We start from the raw sequence: 22,360 nt of genomic DNA, 5'->3' as shown, positions 1-22,360 counted from the left end.
TAAGATTAGCCTCTCCGTGGCATTAAATCAGCTCCGTTGAGACTCGAACAATTACATTTTCTCCATGGTGTGCATTTCAGAAAAGCGCTTGGGGATAAAAATTCGCATCTGCTTTGGGCCCAGGTTGTCCCAGATGCTCCCACTCAGTTCGGCAAACACATGAACACACTTGTTTTTTTTGTTCACGGACAGATGTTCAGGAATATATACTTAGCCATTATTCGATTCTTTACTTATAAGTTATTATTCTTCTTGTTTACCCAAGAAAGCTTTACTGAGTCTCATGATTGTTTTCCTGGAGGGTCCTGCCAAGTTTTGTGTTTGCAGCAGGGGGTGGTTGCTATTTGTGTCATCCCAATTGAGTAATATGCAGAACATTTTTGAGCATTGGGATTTTGTGGACAATACCAGTGATTTAAAGCTTTCGTGACTGCAGTAATTCATATTCTTATCTCTTTCGGTAAAGTCACGTTGAAGGGAAACAATAAAATAATAAAAAATATATAAAACAATAAAAATTCTCACGACGTTTATGGTCGAAACGTCGTGAGAATTTTTATTGTTTTATATATATATTTTATTATTTTATTGTTTCCCTTCAACGTGACTTTACCGAAAGAGCTAAGAATATGAAATACCAGTTATGTTGAACTTTATCGGTTTGCTTTTGCTATGGGAATAAACCACGGAACCCAGAGGGAACCAATGCAGAACTGGGGGAGAACGCACAAACTTTACAAGAGAGGCATCCGAGTGGGGGATCAACCCTGGGCCCTTCTTGCTGCGTTACCACTCTGGTACCCCTATGCCTGTTGTCAATGTCTACCCTAAACGATTGGCATCGAGGCTTTCCACCGTCAGTACAGCTTACTAAATAACAGCACCTGCCCCTTGAGATGCGATCTACCATGGCCAGACTTACCGCACTCTGAGAATGGAATAAATATATCGAAACAAGTTTCAAGCGTTCTTCTTCATCTTCTTCTAATTGACAGCTCTAGCACGTCAGTGCACTTGTGTGCGAGTGGAAACATGAGCAAAACACAATCACACCTAGGGGTGGCCTTTTTAGAAGGCGTACTTTACTTTCCCCTCTGACGAGTGATATCGTTGTGTTTCTTTCACCCTCTTCTCTGGCTTTTGAGACTGTTCCCTGGGCAGCAGTTTTGTTGTTGTTACTCCATAGATCCCTGCTCGGACACCTGCAGGCGTGGAAGCAAAGGTGCACGATGCACGGGTGTGAATTTGCCTAACGCCGTTACTGGTTTCCCTCCCCCGTTCCTTTGGAAGAACGTAAACTTGTTTTAGTAACGCGGCGTGATAATAACTGGGTATTGGCCCCCCTTTTCCTTCACTTTTTCCATCTCCATATGTCGCGTTTGATAAATGCAATTTTGCAAAAGGTTAAAGAGTCACTGTGACCCCAATTGGAGAATGAGTGAAAGGTCCGAGAAAGGTGACGGGCGTGAATCTATTCCGGCTGCTGGCACGGTGTTCTGGGGGGTGAGCGGCTGACTCTCCGAATGCAGAACTGCATAAACAAGGGTGCAAGTTATTCGGCAGAGCGGCAGATGTGTTTTGTTTGTTACGGAAAGATCACTGATAAATAAGACAGGAAGGTTGGAGGCAAATGCAAGATACCTGAGGTGGACGGAGGTTAATGGCAAATAGATCAAATCGTGGCCCCCAACAACAACATGCAAAAGATGGAACGACCAGATAAAAGGCAGCTATCAAAAGAGCAAAGACCAGGCCGAATACCAAAATGTGGAAGTTCTGCGAGGTGTTGCGAGTGTCAAACCACCGTCAAAGGTGTTCCCCAGTCGAGCGCGATCGAGAGCAACAATTCTCAGCCTTGCCGCCGAGACCTTCAAACTGAAATATTTGTCAAGAAGGTTTGGATTGTGAGTGACCTTTACGCATGCCCCCCGCCCCTCTCTCTCTCGGTGGCCACGATAACGAGCAAGCGTTTTCCAATTCCTTACACAATGGCCAGTTTGTGATATGGATTCTATGGGCGCAATTCACGTAATTTGATGGATTTGGTAGAACAAAAAAAGTAAGTCATAGATTGGCGATTGTCCACCTAGTTTTCTCCATCTTATTCACATGGTCACTACATCACGCACTCTCAAATGCACTTCTGCAGTCGTCTGGAATGCTCTTCCTTCCGATATTAGGAAGCCACAGTTTGAATTCAAGATTGAAAATCAATTTCTTTACAGCTGCTTTTCGTGTTTTAGTTTGTTGTCTGATTAAGCAAGGTTGGCTACGTACAGTGCGTAAGAAGTTCAACGTACGTACGGAACACACCTCAGTTTTCGAACAGACCTTGTGCGTTTGCCATAAATCTATCAAGGTAGCCACGACCAATGCAGAGCCATGCTGTGGATGGATTGCCAAGGGTCCAGCATGGTGCTGTGCGGTGCGACCCGTAGGGAAATGCACCTTCGCGACAAGACATCTCCACACCTCGGCACCGCCGGTGACATATGGGGTGAAGCATTGCACTTGTGTCAGCCTCTTAAACATCACGGTATCTTAGCCTCGCTTTCCAGGACATGACAAATATTGTTTAATAGCATTATTATATATATATTTTACCCATTGATATTACTGTCCTCAAATCTGTCCATCTCTGCTTTGCTCTCAATTTTGTTGTCCCACCGTATCTTCCTTCTAAGTTCAACATGAAGACAGACAGATATACGTCTCTGCCCGTGCCCCTCTCTGCCCCTGCCCAGTTCTCTGTGTGCATTGTCTCTCTCTTGCTGTGGCCATAACCCCTGTGTTCTAGTCTGTTATCTCTCACAACAGTCCTACACTCTGGCGCTCTGCTACTCAATAGAGGAGTTCCACGTGGCGCTCTAAGCTTTAATTAATGTCCGTGCCCCTGCATCTACCAGTTACTGGCTGGCTATTGGTCAGCAGTACTGGGAGATTTCGGATTGTAAATTGCAACACGATTGAGGACAATTTTGTCCATGGAGCGTGCCTTTTTAATTTTAAAACTAAAAACGGAACTATATTTTATTTTACCAGGCATATAGCTCTATTTCAGAAGCAACCTGGCCACACCTAATGATAGTTAAACGAAGTGGCTTATCATGTGGAAATGTATAGCAGCCAAATACTCTAAATGCATGTTGATTCTAAATGTGGAGGGAAAAATCGGAGGACCCGTAGAAAAATCCACGCAACCACGGGGAGAACACGCAAACTCCAAATACACAGCAGGCGTCAGGGTGGGTATCAAACCCACGACCTCCTGTATACCAGGCGAGGTAGTTAACATCTCACCCAAGATCTGCCAGCCTTATTTCTAGAGATGTGAATTGAGCATAGCATGAGCAATGCTTGTGATGCCTCCCCGTGGCTGGTAGATGAGCTCAATCTTCTAAGTGTATTTTTGTCTCGCTATTGTTGGCTCAGTTTAAGCCTTTCACGAACAACAATAACAGACGCACAAATTATATGTGAAGCAATTTGTGATATACCAGCTAAAAAAAGGTCCCACGTGCTCTCCAATTATGCTGCATGAAACCATTGCTACATTAAACACGTGCCGTAATTAAACAATTTCCTGCAAATATATCTATTTTTTAAAGCACCAGGTTTAATTGTACCCTATATAACCTCTAATGTATAAGATGTTCATTTGTAGGAATAATCATGCAAGGAGACAAAAGGTTATTGGCTAAATGGCTCAGCTACAGCACTGGGTCACGACAAATCTACAGCTAAAATGAAAGGTCATTCAAAGCACCACCGTGAATTCCGAAGGCAATTTTTGCAGAGGCAGTCAATTTCACAGACTGCTCAGAAAAGTCCAGCTCCTCGGAAGTAGGAATCTGGAAAGCAATGGATGATGGAAAAATTATGCTCAAGAATATCCCGCTGCTTCCGTAGAAACACAGCGAATTGTTTTCAAGAAAGAAAGGTGCATATTTATTTCAGGGTTTGGGAAATTCCATTAAAAAATGATAGACCAGCAGGTGTATAATCACTGCCTACAAAGCTTGCCACGCGCATACTCTGTTACAAATAAAATAAATACGTGCATCATTATTGTATTTTAAATTACAACACAATGTTGAAGATTATACTGTGTTCCCTGCCCATCATTAACCAATGGCACAGAGCCAATGTAAAGTTTAAACACAGCCCGACTCCCAAAACTGCTGAAAAATACAAATTATACATCATTGCCGATGTATACAAATATAGTGATTAAATCACAACCGAAAATGCTCACCCGACGTTATGGACACGGCGTGCATGACACAGACAATCAGCAAGTAAAAACAGGCCCTCTGATTGGTACTTAAAGGGCCTGAAAGGGGATTGGTTATAGGCAGGGGAATTGAAGGGATTGGAGGAGAAATACAACATGGAAAGAGTGGGGAATGGAGGATAATTGACAGGAAGGACGGTTGGAATCCATTAGGAAAAGTGGAAGGTGATTGGCTGGAGGGAAAGCGGAAGGTCAAGGAACCTTCGGGAAAGGGGCTTGAGGTATATAAATAGGGGAAGCGACGGGGTTCGAGATGCTTGGAGAAAAGGGAATCTTTGAAGGGCTGCGTGTCTCGTGCTGGAAGAAATAAAGACTCCTATTATTAAAGACTGAAGTGTCGGGTGTCACCACACATATATTCAATTGCCTGACAACAGCAGTACTGTTGATTGATTTATAATAATAAAAACTTTACCAGCAGTTCAGTTTTATGAGAGTCGTAAACATAAAATAATTATCAAAAACAATCGCAATCAGGACTGTGATGATGACAATTTAAAGCAATGTTTTTGTTTTGATTGAAGCATATCCTGCATCAAACTTTGCGACAAGCATCCGAGTTTGCTATTCTGCAAGCTAAATGGAGTTTAGCTTGCAGAATTACGGATACATGGAGTTCAAGTCCATGGAGCCGAGAACTTCATGAAAGCGAATTAAATATTTCATGTATTCAAAACGCGTGGGGAACGAGTGTGACATCTCATTTGGAGGGGAGGTCTCAGGAAATGATGGGAGATTAAAATTCTATCCGCGTGAAGCATTGTCATATTTTTTTCTCATCACGAAATTCCGGCACGTGATAATCATTTACGTTTCCATTGATCAAAAACATCATGTTGACAAACCGTCGTGGGATGTTTACGTCTTTTAATTGATCCTCGGTTAAGCATTGCTTATCGGATAACAAGCTGGTTGACAGCTGTCATGCATTATTCCATTTACAAATCCCACACAGCTGGACAACGTGAATGTAATTGCATTACATATCAATGTAGTTTTTGAAGTGCTGTTTAAATTTCGATTTAAAGCTTTCGTGACTGCAATGATTCATCTTCTTTGGTTCTTTCGGTAAAGTCACGTAGAATGATAATAAAATAATAAATTGATAAAATAAAATAACACAATAATATTCTCACGACGTTTTGGCCACAACACAAGCGGCCTTCATCAGGTGAAGGGGGCGAGACTGTCTGGTAGGACAGCGCTGGAGTGCTAAAGCCACGTGTTTGGTACGTCTCATAGCACGACGAGCTCCATTCCTTGTAACTATAGGATTAACTCTTCATCGAGTGGATTTCAACACGTAAGAAGTCTCTTAATCATTCCGTGCACAATGTCGATGCTATTTCGGAAAAGATTGCATCGTGAATGAAGTGTGACACCTGGGTAGTTCTGTGCAGTATCCGATGTCTCTCCGATTGTGCTCTTGAATGATAAATGTATCACGTACAGCGATAACTTGACTTTCGTCCACTTGACTTTCATCGCTTCGCTCTTTCGGCCGTTTTCAATTATAACCACATTTCAAATTTTGTCCACGCGTTTTCCTCTTTCGGCCGATTTAATCCCCAAACCTTGCACGACGTTCCCGCCTAGCGCCATCCATTTCGTTCAGTCTTTGAATAGAAGTCGTTCAGTGAGCATCTCCTATATGTGTTTATTCATAGATTATTAATACTGTACGTATTTATGTGATTGTACTCCAAACAATTCATAGTTGTATTTGTAATACAGTGAGGGAAAATAGTATTTGATCCCCTGCTGATTTTGTACGTTTGCCCACTGACAAAGATATGATCAGTCTATAATTTTAATGGTAGGTTTATTTGAACAGTGAGAGACAGAATAACAATAACAAAATCCAGAAAAACGCATGTCAAAAATGTTATAGATTGATTTGCATTTTAATGGGGGAAAAAAGTATTTGACCCCCTCTCGATAAGAAAGATTTCTGGCTCACGTGTCTTTTATACAGGTACTGAGCTGAGATTAGGAGCACACTCTTAAAGGGAGTGCCCCTAATCTCAGCTTGTTACCTGTATAAAAGACACCTGTCCACAGAAGCAATCAATCAATCAGATTCCAAACTCTCCACCATGGCCAAGACCAAAGAGCTCTCCAAGGATGTCAGGTACAAGATTGTAGACCTACACAAGGCTGGAAGGGGCTACAAGACCATTGCCAAGCAGCTTGGTGAGAAGGCGACAACAGTTCGTGCGATTATTCGCAAATAGAAGAAACACAAAATAACTGTCAATCTCCCTCGGCCTGGGGCTCCATGCAAGATCTAACCTTGTGGAGTTGCAATGATCATGAGAACGGTGAGGAATCAGCCCAGAACTACACGGGAGGATCTTGTCAATGATCTCAAGGCAGCTGGGACCATAGTCACCAAGAAAACAATTGGTAACACACCACGCTGTGAAGGACTGAAATCCTGCAGCACCCGCAAGGTCCCCCTGCTCAAGAAAGCACATATACATGCCCGTCTGAAGTTTGCCAATGAACATCTGAATGATTCAGAGGACAACTGGGTGAAAGTGTTGAGACCAAAATGGAGCTCTTTGGCATAAACTCAACTCGCCGTGTTTGGAGGAGGAGGAATGCTGCCTATGACCCCAAGAACACCATCCCCACCGTCAAACATGGAGGTGGAAACATTATGCTTTGGGGGTGTTTTTCTGCTAAGGGGACAGGACAACTTCACCGCATCAAATGGATGATGGATGGGGCTATGTACCGTCAAATCTTGGGTGAGAACCTCCTTCTCTCAGCCAAGGCATTGAAAATGGGTCGTGGATGGGTATTCCAGCATGACAATGACCCAAAACACACGGTGAAGGCAACAAAGGAGTGGCTCAAAGAGAAGCACATTAAGGTCCTGGGGTGGCCTAGCCAGTCTCCAGACCTTAATCCCATAGAAAATCTGTGGAGGGAGCTGAAGGTTCGAGTTGCCAAACGTTAGCCTCGAAACCTTAATGACTTGGAGAAGATCTGCAAAGAGGAGTGGGATAAAATCCCTCCTGAGATGTGTGCAAACCTGATGGCCAACTACAAGAAACGTCTGACCTCTGTGATTGCCAACAAGGGTTTTGCCACCAAGTACTAAGTCATGTTTTGCAGAGGGGTCAAATACTTATTTCCCTCATTAAAATGCAAATCAATTTATAACATTTTTGACATGCGGTTTTCTGGATTTTGTGTTGTTATTCTGTCTCTCACTGTTCAAATAAACCTACCATTAAAATTATAGACTGATAATTTCTTTGTCAGTGGGCAAACGTACAAAATCAGCAGGGGATCAAATACTTTTTTCCCTCACTGTAACAGTATACTACAGTGTTTACTTACGCAAGAATAACAATATTTCAAGGTATCATTTTGTTTCTTTAGTTTTGTTTATTTATTCTTATGTTTATTCTTCTTTTAATTATTTTTATTTAGGTTTTGAGCGCACGTGTTATGTAGTTACTGTAGTTATTTGCATGTACGTTTTTATATTCACTGTAGTTATTATTTCCATGTACGTTTTTCACCGGCCAAAATACATTTGCAAGTTAAATAAAGGCTCTGCTTTGACATTCGTCCATTTTTGACATTCGTCCATGCTCTGGTCCCTAATCAGACGAAGTGCAAAGTATTCCTGAATTTCAAAAACGGTGGTGCCTTTGGACAACTGAACACCAAACGTAGGAGCAGAAAATATTCTCCCACGTTTGGTCCTCTGCTAACAGCGTAAAGTGATATCCAAATTTGCAGCTGCAATAAAGCCGACAACTCTACGAACTCTATGAACTCTACGAACGGCGGCAACATTTTACGAACGTGTGCAATGGGAGTGAACAGGGTCGTGGGCACGCTTGCGATGGCGACAGCAAAACCGTGGCTCGGTTGATGGCTTCGCCTCTGGCCAACGTCACCCACGTTGAGAGGTCAATTCTGGGTGAGATGCGAGCGTGGATCAGGTACGCATATCAGCGGCGTTCATCGGGATGTGCAGGGGGACATTTCATTCAACAATCCGCGACGAGTAGAATTTTAAAAATGTTTGTGGCCCAGCGAGCGCCTAAAATATTAACAAATAAAAATAAAGGCTACATGCTTCACGTCTGTCATGTCTTGCCAGCCAGATTCGCACATTAGGGTAAATACACTTGGATGAATTGTTCGTATGGAAGCCATCCCAGACTTCTGTTGGAAAATGAAATGATGACAGTTTTAGGAACATGCAAGATCTACTAACAGTTGCTTTCCGTGAAAACGTACAGACTGTCACCGGCGCTTTGTGTTGTGACTCGAACGAACTGAAGCGTGACATCCATCTGAGGTGCATTGGACTGTTGAGAAAGGCAGCGCTGCTTCAGCATGATAATGTATTACCACATTCCGTTTGGAAAACACAGACATTATGCTCTGGAACGTCCAGCAGACCACAGCCATTTTCAAACTTCCATCAGTTCGGATCGCTGAGAGAAAATCTACACGGAAGGAGCTTTGGCCTTGATGAAGCTGTGAAAAGTTAGTGACACTGTCATGGATTAAGGCGCAAGCACAAGGCATCTGTGCGGCTGCCATTAGGAGCAGGATCATTTTGCCATGGTCCAATATTGAAAATGTATTGATGCATTACTCCGTTGGGATTACACGCAGCGATCAATGACCCCTGTTGGCAGACTAATGCCACTCAGGGACAGCTGCCACTGTGGTTCCCCTTAAAATTGTTGAGACACGATGACATGTAAAGTGCTTTGAATTGCTGAGGCATGTAAGCACCAAGTCCATGCCAAGTCAAATAATTATTAAGTAGAAAAATAGTCTGTCTAGTTGATTTTCACAAATATTCTCTGAAAATAAAAAAGTTTTTCTATCTTTTTTAATTGAAACACCTTCCTGTTTAATATGCATGAATATTCCATAAAGAAATAAAGGCACGTTTACTTTCGTATTTATCCAGGACACCCACATAGAGTCGTGGGACTATTTTTTTTCTCGAGGGTCCCGCTTTGTTGGCTTTTTGTTTCAAGATGTTTTTAGCCAATTAATGATTCTTTATTACACACGTGTGAGGAAACCGCAGCTCCTGGAGAAAACTCACTCGCACGAAAGCGGCAAACACTCTACTCCCGTACAGATGGAAACAGGATGCTGTACCACCTTCTCATGGCGAGCCCAGAGTATGGCGCCTCCTCGACGCCCACGGGAAGAAGGGAGTTTCACAACACCATCCGTGTGCGGTGTTTCACCAACCCTCGCTGCTGCCTCCACAGCACTGGATTACGGGCAGCCACGTGCAGCGTCGTCTGGCACGTTGGAAGCACCGTGGCAGCAACAGAACCCCCAAAGTTCCAGGGATGCCCTCTTCACCGTGCCCCCTCTTTGAAGGTGCTCACCTCGCCCCCCCGCCCCACCGTGCCACGTCGCATAGCCCCAAATTTGTCGTCATGAGCCATCGACCTGAGCGCGGTGAGTCGTCTGCCGCGTGAATACGCGTCCTGTTATTGGCACCTCCTTGAGGGTTAGTGGATCAGCGCACAGATGATGTTATGAAACTCCCTTCCAGCTGGGTGTCCAGGAGGTGCCATACGCTGGGCTCGTCCGGGAGAAGGCGGTACTGCAAGTGGAATGATCGCCATCTAGTTGAATCTGTACGGGGATTGAGCGTTATCCCCTCGCGCGCGTGGGTTTTCTCTGGGTGCTCCGAATTCCTCCCACGTGTATAATAAACAACTCATTAATCGTCTAAAGACACCTTCAAATAAAAACCCAATACAGCGGGACCCTCTAGGAAATAACAAAAAGTCTCGTGACTCGGTGTGGGTTGCCTTGGATAAATACAGACGTAAACGTGCCTCAGATTTTTAAGCGGAATTATTAACGCATATTAAATAGGAAGGTGTTCCAAAAAAAAAAAAGAGAGAGAATAAGTGACCCCGTGTACTCTGCGAGGGCCTCGCGTTTTAAGCCTGAGAGCCCACGCGGCACAGGAAATAGGTGCCCTTTGTAGTGCATTTAGATGATCCATTAGACCAAAATAGAGTGCACACATTCACATCGCTCTGCATTATGCAGATTCAGACTACTCTACGCCGGATTGCATGACACCACGGCAAATGCGGATTGGAAGCGATCACAACCACCGTGGATTCGTTGTCACCACTGTGGTTGCATTTCACCTCCTACCCAGCCACTAACCCCGCAGGTCTGACGCTGTCCTCGCACCACACTCCGGTCATCTCCCAAGCAGCAGCGGCTTTCGGCTCGCCATCGAACAAAGGCGGTGACCACAGCGTCGCGCGCTTTCAGACGCCCGCTGCCGCGGCCGTCGGCAACGCATTTCCTACCGATATTAGGAAGCCAATGGGGCTGTGCACTTTTTAAATCATCTCGATTGACAAACTCATTTGCCAGAAATCTATGACAGTCGCCTACCAGCGATGCACGCGGAGACTCTCACCTTCGTAATTTAGCTTGAAGCCTTGTCCACTGATGGCGAAGTCACTCGTGAGCCGGAGAGACAGCATGTTGGTGGAGCTGCTGATTGGTGCTGGCATCTGAAACCCTGTCAACCTGCAAGAGAGGGAGACCCACTTAGAGCACGCAAGCACAGCAAACACCACCTCTCTCCCCTACTCAAGGAACAACACTCAAGGGTCAAGGCGCAGCCCCGCAACATCTCGCTCACGCTACTGCTGGCAGAGGGGTCTCCACAACAGGGAGCTCGAGAGAGCCACGCTAGAGGATTTTTGACCTGCTCTTCCATGCTTGGCAGATGTCGTTGAAGAGGTGGAAGAACCCACACTTTGCCCCACCACTCGCGACGTGTTGATTGGCTGTGGTATACCCATTTATGCTCGCGAGTGGACGGAAGTAGGAGGAGTGCGATTAAAGAAACATCTGTTGAATAGTTCATAGGACACAAACTCTGTGATCCTCTTCATGCATGCACCTGTAAACAACATCATCAATATCGTGGCAAAGTGGTGTGAAGACGTATACCTCCGATGAGCACGTTTCGCTACGTACACCGTGAAAGAAGTTCAACACACATACGTACACACGGGATAGGGGGACTGAGACCCAGCCGATGCTCTGCGAGAGGTGACACAAAATGTGCTCCCATCACCAACCCACAACGGCCAGCACGGTTGAAGTATGGTCAAACAATTCGCGTGATTGACGTGCCTAAGCCATCGTCCCCCAGTTCCCAGCAGCTGTGGACACTCCAGTCAGAGATTTATTTTAACATTCTCCGAGCAAAGCCCCAAAAACATCAAGCGGGCATCAGCAAACAGCGCCATTTTACCAGGTAAGGCCTGACTGAGCTATGTAGCTCTTTTTAAAGAAGCGAACCTGGCTATCGCGAATGACAGCTCGACGAAGTGGCTCGTCATCATCACGTGAGCCAAATACTCAAAACGCGTGACGTCGATTCTAAATGTGAAGGGACAAACCGGAGGACCCGTAAAAAAACTTAACGCGCCCACGGAGAGAGAGAGACATGCAACGTCCAAATGCACGGCAGGCATCAGGGTTGGGATCGAACCCACCACGTCCTACATACCAGGCGAGAGCATGAACATCTCGCCTCCTTCCCACCCACGTGGCTGCCCGCCCTCTGGAGGTGCCACACGGCCGCACCAGGCCCCGCGTGGGAGGGCAGCGACGGGCAGAGGCCGGCCGTGCATGCTGCTGCCCCTCCACCGCATTCCCCGCGTGAGCCATGACATGAAAGTTGTATTGATAATGATCATGATTGTAGTTGAAAGAAAAGTTGATATAGAATCAGTAATGAACTGTTTCGTGTTTAAAATACATTAGCTGAGGGACATTTGAAGGCATTTTTGGCTAAGAATAATATGCGAAATATGCAGAATTACACCACACAATGGCTAACTACAAGAGAGTGTTCAACAAAGTGAAACAGACATCCACATGCAATTATGCCATCACCCGCAATTGATAACCGAGACATTAGCCTAATTAGAAATGTCTCTTTTGCTTGAGAAACTGGTGTCAGAATTAGGGGTGAACTTTCTAAAATGTAATCAAAATGTATTCAAAGGGCTGCATTCCAACGTTTGTAGCAATAGCTCAAACACACTTTGGGCACAATCAACAAAGTGTTTTTGACCATAAATTCATCCAACTTTCAGCCGACTGACGGCACCCATTGCCGCCAAACTCAACTCACAACGGGCCATTTTTGGCACTGGTAAAATTGCACTTCTCATGCAAGCCACGTCCCGCACGGCGGAACGATGGACAGTGGCCGTGGATAGGCCGCAGTTAGGGAAGAGTGCCCCACCACCGCCAGTCGTGGGCAGACTTTCAATCGATCGCGCTTTCACCATTCGTGGCAGAATCTCCTGCGTCCTGCACCTTGGGCCCACGCAGGGCTCCTTAAGCGAGTGCAGAGTGGAGCGGTGGGGAGCCACTCGGCGTTCTTCACGTCATCATCTGACACGATCGGTCTGCACGAGCACGCTGGAGAGTCGGGGTGGGGGTCTAACTATGCCTAAATTGGCACCGTTAGCACGCAATTACGATTTTGGTGGTGATTATGATTGTGATAATTGTGATTAACATGAATGGTAATGATGGAAAAGATGATGATGATGATGATCAGAAATGTTCCGCTGGTAAGTAGATAATCACTATCACCCTCATCATCCGCAGTAAATTTTGTGTGGAATGGTGACAGAGACCCATTCCTCCCTCCAATTAGCACAGTTGGCTACGTGCAGTGCGAAAGAAGTTCAACATACATACAAGCAAACTGGTAAAAAAACGTTGCTTACAAATCGAGCTGAATCATTTTTTTTAAAGAGTTGTTTTCAGGGATAAATGGAAAACATATTTGGATGATCTTCACACAAACGGACTTTCCTGCTATTCCAATTTGAATTTCAGTCCACTGTGCCAGTGTGGGAGGTTTATTTTCATTGACATCTCCTATAGTAGGCAATTCACAGAAAACAATCTTTATGCTGGAGAAATCCGATGAGCTATTAAGTTATTTTTCAGAGATGTCCAGTACTGGTGGATCAGAAAGTTACAACAACAAAGGATACAAAACATTATCGGAGTGCAAAGTATAGTAATGGTAAGCAAATCACTAAATAGAAATACATAAGATAGATACAGTATAAAAGTTCACGTTGCATAAGTACACCGTACCACCAATAAGCACGGTTGGCTACGTACGGTGCAAAAAAAGCTCAACATACGTACATACAATTCTAAAGCTTGGTCAAGGCAGCAAAAACAACAACAAAAACAGTCTCAGACCACACCAAGGCAACACACAGCCCCTCAATAATATTGCACATCGAAATTTAACTATCGGTACTGTACATGGGTAAGGATGAAAGTTACAAATCACATTTGCAAATGCAGTTGTATCCAGCGCTAATCCTCTGCTTCAGAATATGTTCTGATACGAAGGATCGATGACGTCAAGGCGAGGAACTTCGGTTGTTCCAAAACGTTGGTGCTGCAACGGCAGACGCTTCGTCACCTATTTCTATTCTCGTTCTTGGGAGAGCTAAAATGCGATTATATGGACGTCTTAATTATTTTTCTTCCAATTTGACAATGGCAATCTCCGAACGGGAGATGGATCGCTACGTTTTTGCTTTTTCCCATGAGCTTCATAAAGGCACAGAGATGGCAAGAAAACACATCTCAGCCTGTTGAACACGGAGTAGGAGGCTATTGCCACCAATATTATCCATACGAGGTTTTTAGGTGAGATCGCGTAAATATAGATGTGTCGTTAAACCCTGCCACCACCCGACGCAGCCAATTAGTAAGGTCTGTCACGTAAACAAAACATTAGCATTCGCATGTTTTGTTTCGTGACAAACCTTACTAATTGGCTGTGATGGGTGGTGGGCGGGTTTAATAACACATTTATATTTACGTGATCTAAGCCAAAAAAAACCTCTATCAGCCTACGGGGGGGGGGGGGGGGAGACATCTGGGTGATGAGCAGCAACTTACTTGATTAAAATTCAGATAATTGAAATTTTAAAGTAGTATTTTGGCTTGTGTGCACCGAGCAGGGACAACAATTGTTCCCGCACCGCAGAAACGGTAAGAATCGCATATTCACCAGTACCACGTGTCGTGTGCTTACAGCGTTTTTGTTTGGAAAAATTAGAAGTGGACATTCAATTGACCAGGAATAAATGTCTCACACTTAAACAATAGCATTTTTTTTTTACAGAAAGGCCCCATTAAGTAGAATACTTCTGCAATGCTTTACAAACTCCCGCTGTGACCGTTCACTGTTGTGGATAATTGCAAGTCGTTGACATGAGCATGTGTATTTCTGACATTTGTAAATTAGATCCAAGCACACAACAACATGCCCCACGCTGAAGATAAAGTGAAGTGCTCTGGCCACCAAGGTCACATCTGCGTATAATTACTGTCGACTTACTACCGAGTGCAAAACATATATATTCTAAAAAACACAATCGGCGTGATTTATTTCCAATTGAAGCTGTGAAGAATTGTCCGTAAATACGTTTTGTTTTAACGTCGCCAAAATTGAACAAATTCTCGTGGCAAAAAAAAAAACCTCGCCTGTTACGTGTCGACCGCGCTGTCGAGATGCGCGTTGCTCACGAAGTGAACGCTCGCTTTAAAGTATTTCCACACCAAAAAAAATGTAACAGACGCCGCAGGACACAAGAATGCCGAAACAGCGAGTACCAGGGTCCGCCCACGTTGTGATATTGCAGACGTGGGAGACTCGGGAAGGGGGGCGGCAGTGCCGGATTAATCATCGCAAAAGTAGCTACACAAGTAGTAGCTATGGGCCCCGCACTAAATACTTTCAAGCTATCAATTCCGGTTCAGTGATTCTGCACTTGCTCTATTACTATAGTACTATACCACCTTCAACTTTTATGAACGACTGGGTGTTTAAGGTTAGAGATTTGTCGTATTATCTGGCTGCATAGCGAATGAAAAAATACAACGACTTTGCTTATGCAAGTTAAAAATGTGTTTTAATATATATTTTTAGAGCCCCGTTATAACATATGCTACAGGCCCCGCACTAGCTTAATCCGCCATGGGGGGGTCCATGAGACACATTCCCTCAGGATCTCTCCCAAGGAAATCGCTGCTACCCTCAATGTCCTTTACACAAGCAACTTAAAAACAAATCTACGTATTTATCAGGAAGCCGCTGAAGCTATGACATTTTTATATCTAGATATGTCCCTACCAACCTCCTCCACCTCCGATGAGCACGGTTGGCTACGCACGCACGGTGCGCCAGAGTTTCAACGTCCACACAGTACATACTGGCCGTGGCTCACACTGCCTGGAGGGCCTCCTCACACAACCTTCGTTCGCATCTTTGGGGACCCCCCCCCCTCCGCGCCCCATATGGATAGGCAAGAGGGGCCCCCTGATGGCACGACTGGCTCACCAGAGGAATTGAGAAAAGGTTGGGGATCTCTCCTCTGAATCAGGAATCGCGATCCCATTTTGAGGCGACGCTTCAGACACACGCAGATCTAAGCTTTCATACATCTGAAGGAACTCGGAAAAGGTCTCTTCATTGATGACCCACAGCTAAGGCAACCAGTCATACAGCCCGGTAACACACGCTCCAGCAACAACTCATTGCCCAGGGGTTTGCCCCAGATGGTGATTGATTTTATTGTGAGAGACGTCGGGCTATTATTGTTTTTAAAGGCATTGCTCCTCACCGCAGAGAACTGTCGCGACACGACCGCCGAACTCCATGATGGCTAGTGCCAAACTGTGCCACGCACCCTCCCGCTTGGCCTTGTGGGAGCATTGGTACCAATAAAGTTATTTTATTCTAGCTTTTTTCTTCCGGTTCTGTTCCATGCCCTCTTCTTCCTCACATCTCTTCTTCGCTTTCCACTTTGCTCTTCTTTCCTGCCTTAGATCACGACCACGTTATTCTCTATCGACCCAATCGTCCATTCCGGGGGACTGGTGGTGTTTTTGTGTGTGTGTTTGCTTTGTTGATAAAAAAATATATATGTACAATTCAGACAGCCATCTGTAATGAAACTGGGTCCTTTAGTGGAGTGAGTTGATTGTCTAAGCCCAGTCACCAATGGCTTCACAAAGAAAACATTGCATTCAATTTGAATGAATCCCAGCTGTGAGAATAAAAATAATGGTTTGAGTGTCACAAACAGCTGTGGCTAGGGATGTGCAGCCCTCTGCAATGTGAAACAGAGGTCACTTGAAGGGATCTGAGAAGTAGTTATTTGATATAAGAGGATACAGTATGTCCTCTTCCATTTGTGTCCATTCGCTAACACACGGAGGTGCACTGCTTTGCGAGAGATCTGAACAGACGTCATCGCATGACTCAACACCGCAAGCACAGTAACAATAAAGTTAGCGGAAAATGCAAAAAGAAATCACATACCAAGAACACAATGATGATTTTTTTTTATAAAAATGCAAAGGTTGACATTCATTGTAATGCAAACTTCTGCCGCTTTGAAGTCTTGTCAAAGTATCGTGCAGCCACATCCTTGCGCATAATATCACTGAGCCCCAAACCTTGTGGAAAGTCCATTCAGTTAAAGCATTCATGATGCAACTTAGTTTAACACGGAGGCTTTCGCGACCAATATCATCCATAATAGAGGATTATGGGTTAGATCGTGTAAATATATAAATGTGTCGTTAAACCCGCCACCACCCGACAGCCAACGATTAAGGGTTATCACGTAAACAGAACATGCCAATTCGTCACTAGTACTCGCATAATCCACATACATTATGCACGCTGACTCATTAACCCCCCCTCCCCACTTTGCACAAGAACGCAGAAGTGTGGTCACCACATCTACGCCTCTGTATAAGGAACGAAACAGACTTCTCCACAAATCTGGCTGTCGCCTGATGAAGCTAGTTGTAATTACTGGCGAAACGTCGTACTCAGATTGTAAATGTTGTGGCTTGGCTCTCCAACACACCGATGTGCTGTACTAGTGACGAATTGGCACGTTCTGTTTACCTGACAACCCCTACTAGTTGGCTGTGTCGGGTGGTGGCGGGTTTTAATGACACATTTATACACTTATACGATCTAACCCAAAAAAAAAATCTATTATGGATGATGCAACTTGACAAAGTTTTGCGCTTACACCGCTCCAACCATTAAACAATCACGGGGCCAGCCATCCGAGCGGGCACGAGTCAACTCCGAATAATCCTGGGCATTGCCCAATGGGATCATCAGAGCGCATCCAGGCGCTGTCCCTCGCGAGTGTCACAATCGCTGTCACGTGCAAATTCCACCCCCCCCCCCCCAGGCTTACGTCGAGAGGTGAATGGCATGCGGTCATGAATATGGATGAGCCGACGTGACATCGACGTCTCGCGCCACCTCCCTCCCTCCCCCCCTCCCCACCGCTTGCGCCGAGATTGAGAATACCAGACGCGCAATTAATGAGCGGGGAACTTTAAATATACTAATTCTTTTTACGCCCCATTAACACTGCCTTTTTGAGCTCCCATCGAAATGAACAGATTACTTAAGACTACGTTTTCAAAATTTGTTTTCATTATACTTATCAGTTTCAATGTTGTTCGAGCCGAGAAGAAGCAAGGTAGCTTTAATTTGAGATCAAGACTGCAGTGGTAGGCATTCTGGTTGTATCCTTATAATTTATGAAGACACGGAATCTGCAAAAAAATGCCCCCACCCTTAAATGACGCAAGTTAAAATAAGTTGAAGCCATTTGACCTTAATTAAATGAGCTGTTCACATTATAGATACTACTCAAAGTATTTTGACAGTGTTACATCAAATGTCACCACCATCACCTTCACCCAAAGTGAGCCGTTACGAGATCGCAAGATCCTTGACGATTTCCACACTCGGGCAGGTTCTTGTAATGCCATTCCAAGCCGATCAGAATGAAGGACCCATCCAAAAACTGCTGATGGCTCCATGCTCACAACGGCAGCCATTCCAGTTGTTGGTGACTCTAGGCCAGTGGTTCTTAACCTGGGTTCGATCGAACCCCAGGGGTTCGGTGAGTCGATCTCAGGGGTTCGGCAGAGCCCCCGCCACGGAGGTCCGGACACACTTGAATTATTGTGTAAATTTGTGATGACACACACGGCCCGCTTGGCCATCACTGGCTGCAGATGATCATGCTACACTGCTTGGCCAATCAGCGCTGCGGGGAATTTAGTGCGTACTCAGTAGTCAACGTGTGACTGTTGTTGTCGTACGTCGTGTGATTTCTTTAATATTTTATCCATACTAACTATGTCGGGCAAAAGAAGAAAGTGGTCGGACGAATATGTACAACATGGATTCTCATGTATCACGGAACGTGATGGGAGTGAGCGTCCTATCTGCATGATTTGCAACGCCAAGTTGAGCAACTCTAGTCTTGCACCGGTAAAACTAAGGGAACACTTCTTGAAGCTGCATGGAGACGGGGAATACAAGAACACAACACTTGCTGAATTCAGGGTGAAGAGAGCCAGATTCGATGAAAGGGCCACTCTGCCTGCTCTTGGATTTGTACCTGTTAACAAACCGATCCTGACAGCATCGTACGAAGTTGCTTACCTGATCGCAAAGCAGGGTAAGCCACACACCATTGGTGAAACACTTGTGAAACCAGCTGCATTAAAGATGGCGAATCTGATACTCGGAACAGCGGCCGAAGGTAAATTATCCCAAATTCCCCTTTCAAATGACACCGTCAGTGACAGAATAGAAGACATGAGTAAAGACATCTTGGCTCAAGTAGTCGCGGATCTGATTTCAAGCCCGGCAAAATTCAGCCTTCAACTCGACGAAACCACAGACGTTTCTGATCTAAGCCAGCTTGCTGTTTTTGTACGCTATGTGAAAGACGACATGATAAAAGAAGAGTTTTTATTTTGTAAGCCTCTTACAACAACAACGAAGGCAGCCGATGTGAAGAAGCTTGTGGATGACTTCTTCAGAGACAACAATCTTTCATGGGATATGGTTTCTGCAGTTTGTACGGACGGAGCTCCAGTCATGCTGGGAAGAAAGTCTGGTTTTGGTGCGCTAGTAAAGGCCGATGCACCACACATCATTGTGACGCATTGTATTCTGCACAGGCATGCGTTGGCAACAAAAACCTTACCTCCAAAAATGGCAGAAGTATTAAAAACTGTGGTGGAATGTGTGAACTATGTGCGAAAAAGTGCTCTGAGGCACCGCATCTTCAGTGAGCTGTGTAAAGAAATGGGCTCTGAATTTGAGGTACTTCTGCTCCATTCTAATATTCGGTGGTTATCCCGGGGACAGGTGCTGAATCGTGTTTTTGCCATGCGTGTGGAATTAGCCCTGTTTTTGCAAGAGCACCAACACTGCCATGCAGATTGCTTAGCGTACATGGCTGATATATTCACAGCTCTCAATCATCTCAATCAGCAGATGCAGGGTGGTGGAGTCAATATCATGGAAGCGGAAGAACACCTGAAGGCTTTTCAAAAAAAGCTACCGTTATGGAAACGACGAACAGAGAACAATAACTTCGCAAACTTCCCGCTTCTGGACGACTGTGCAAGTAAGATCGAAGATGTGTCTGGAATCGGAGATATTTCTGTATCCACGGAACGGAAGCAAACAATTGCCACGCACTTAGATGAGCTTGCAAAGTCTCTCGACGGATATTTCCCTACAAGAGAGTCATATCCAGCATGGGTGAGGCAGCCGTTCACGTTTGCTGTTGAAACAGCAGATGTCAATGATGAATTCCTCGACGAAATCATTGAAATTCAGCAGAGCCAGGTTCAACAGCAACTCTTCAGAACAACAACGCTCTCAACGTTTTGGTGTCGACAAATGAACAAGTATCCAGTTATTGCTAAGAAAGCCCTGGATTTTTTTTATACCATTTGTTACAACATATCTTTGTGAGCAATCCTTTTCGAGGATGCTGGACATAAAAACGAAGAAAAGGAACAGACTTTGCTGTGAAAATGACATGAGAGTGGCACTTGCCAAGGTGAAGCCACGCATATCTGAACTGATCTCTCAAAGGCAACAGCAGAAGTCACTTTGATTTCCAGGTATGTAATTTGTTGTGAGTTTATGCATTGTGTTGGTTTTATTCTTTGAACAAGGTAATGTTCATGCACGGCTCATTTTGTGTACCAGTAAAAAACATATCTATGTCTTGAATTTGAAAAAAATCACATTTTATTTTTCACTAAAGAGGGGTTCGGTGAATGCGCATATGAAACTGGTGGGGTTCGGTACCTCCAACAAGGTTAAGAACCACTGCTCTAGGCGGTTACAGTTCGTTAAGGGACGAGAGACACGCACAGGTGTTTTCCCAACGACTTCAAGTACGACTTCTCCAGACGTCTCTCATGTGTTTTCTGGTCGCGCTGCGTGTTCGTTGGCATGAGGTGTGAGGGTTCCACACCGAAGCGAGGGAGTGAAGAAGGCACCAGCACGCGGAGTGCAATGTGTGTCTGTACGTTGAACTTTGTGCGCACCGTACGTAGTCAACCGTGCGAATTGGAGCTGCGGGGGAAAGACAACCAACTAAACACAAAAAGCAGTTCTAAAGAAATTAGTTTTTAATCTGGATGATTTAAAAGTGCAGGGCTCCAGTGGCTTCATAATATCGGAAGGAACGTTCCAGACGGCCGTATGAGCGCATATGAAAGCATGCGATGCGGTGACCATCTTTGTTCAATGGTTAGCCAACAGCTTCTGCCAGGATGACGGGAGTTTGTGTGATGGTCTATGTTCCTTGACGAGATCAGCAAGGTATTGTGGTTCATTTGTGGCAAACATTTTTTGTGTAACGAGTGCGACGTCATATTGAATTCGTTCGGCAACTGGAAGCCAATTCAGCTCTGTGAGCAGTACCCGTCACGACACGTGCCAAAAAAAGTTGTACACCCTGCAGTTTGGTAATGGGTTTTTTTTGCCAGACGTCCCGTAGAGTAGTTAGTTTCAATAATTGAGCCTTGTCGATATACTCTGCTACACGGCACAACCGCGAAAACCTACACAATCGTCCAAATGTTTGTCGGTGACAGCGCTTCCAAGTAGGTTTACTGCAACATCACAATAAGGCCCAATGAGTTTAGCAGTAGCAATGTGTTTTGTCACAGAGGATAAAAAAAATGCTCAAATATTATTACGATAAAAATGTCAGCGGGAGCTTTCATTGGCACGAAATTTGAAGCTTGATGGACAGTTCAAGAAGAATTGTTACGATATTGTTTTTATTGCAAAGACCTATTCAAGATATGTGGGAACTTTTAGAGGTTGTGAATCAAAACAGTTTGGAAAATGTCTTTAAATAAAAAAATAACAAATCAATGGCAATTTCAAACACAAGAGTAGAGGAGTCTTAAAGTGGGAAAGTTTGAAAGTGACTTGAAGTCAGCAGTTCTTTATTTATTTATATGCTAGAAGCTTGCCACCTTCATCCCACTCCCCAAATAAGGCGTATTTCGGAACTTTCTTCACGTAATTGTCAGTACATTACAGTGGTTTCACGTTCGTAATTATTTATGTACATTTTAAATAATTATTAACTCGTACTTGGTTTGTTAGATGTTGAGGCAACAACTTCCCACAAGTTGATGGCCTTTGGAGCAAACAAAACAAGCTATCCTCATTGCTTTCCCGAACTATGTTTTTGATCGCCCTTTATGCATAGATTAGAAAAACAGAGAGCCTCTCTGTAGCCTTATAGACTCTTGGTCTCAAAGTGCTGTTCGTGGACACTTCAGTCACGGCAATCATCCACGTGGCGAAGCTAGACCCATATGCCCGGCCACAATTTGTTTTTATCTTCCCTGACATTCACGAACAAGAGTTGATCCCAAATCATTTAGCTCCCAGAGCACAGAAAAGCCGCTGCTGCACCACGGCCCCACCGTAGACACCCCGGGGTGCTTACGGAGACCCCCCCCCCACTTTGGCCGGTGACTGACGAGGGGCTTAGCTGGCCCCTCTGTACGATCTGGCTGCTGCTTATTTAGAACGGAGAACCGTGGTGTGTGACCACACGGGATTACGGGTGCCGACAC

At 44.8% G+C, this 22,360-nt stretch overlaps 1 protein-coding gene across 4 annotated transcripts in view; it reads right to left on the bottom strand.

Moving 5' to 3' along the window:
• The window catches only part of LOC116946465 (CUB and sushi domain-containing protein 3-like), a 692,643-nt gene that overhangs the window by 406,276 nt on the left and 264,007 nt on the right, over positions 1 to 22,360 (bottom strand). For all 4 annotated transcript variants that reach the window (XM_032961364.2, XM_032961362.2, XM_032961363.2 and 1 more), the window contains exon 3: positions 10,749 to 10,861. In XM_032961364.2, coding sequence (XP_032817255.2) covers positions 10,749 to 10,861 — 113 coding nt within the window. The remainder of the gene's footprint in view (positions 1 to 10,748; positions 10,862 to 22,360) is intronic.

Source organism: Petromyzon marinus, chromosome 27 (assembly GCF_048934315.1).
Source record: "Petromyzon marinus isolate PM22_M1 ecotype Great Lakes invasive population chromosome 27, UKy_Petmar_22M1.pri1.0, whole genome shotgun sequence".
Taxonomy (NCBI): domain Eukaryota; kingdom Metazoa; phylum Chordata; class Hyperoartia; order Petromyzontiformes; family Petromyzontidae; genus Petromyzon; species Petromyzon marinus.
This window is presented reverse-complemented; position numbering and strand designations above follow the sequence as displayed.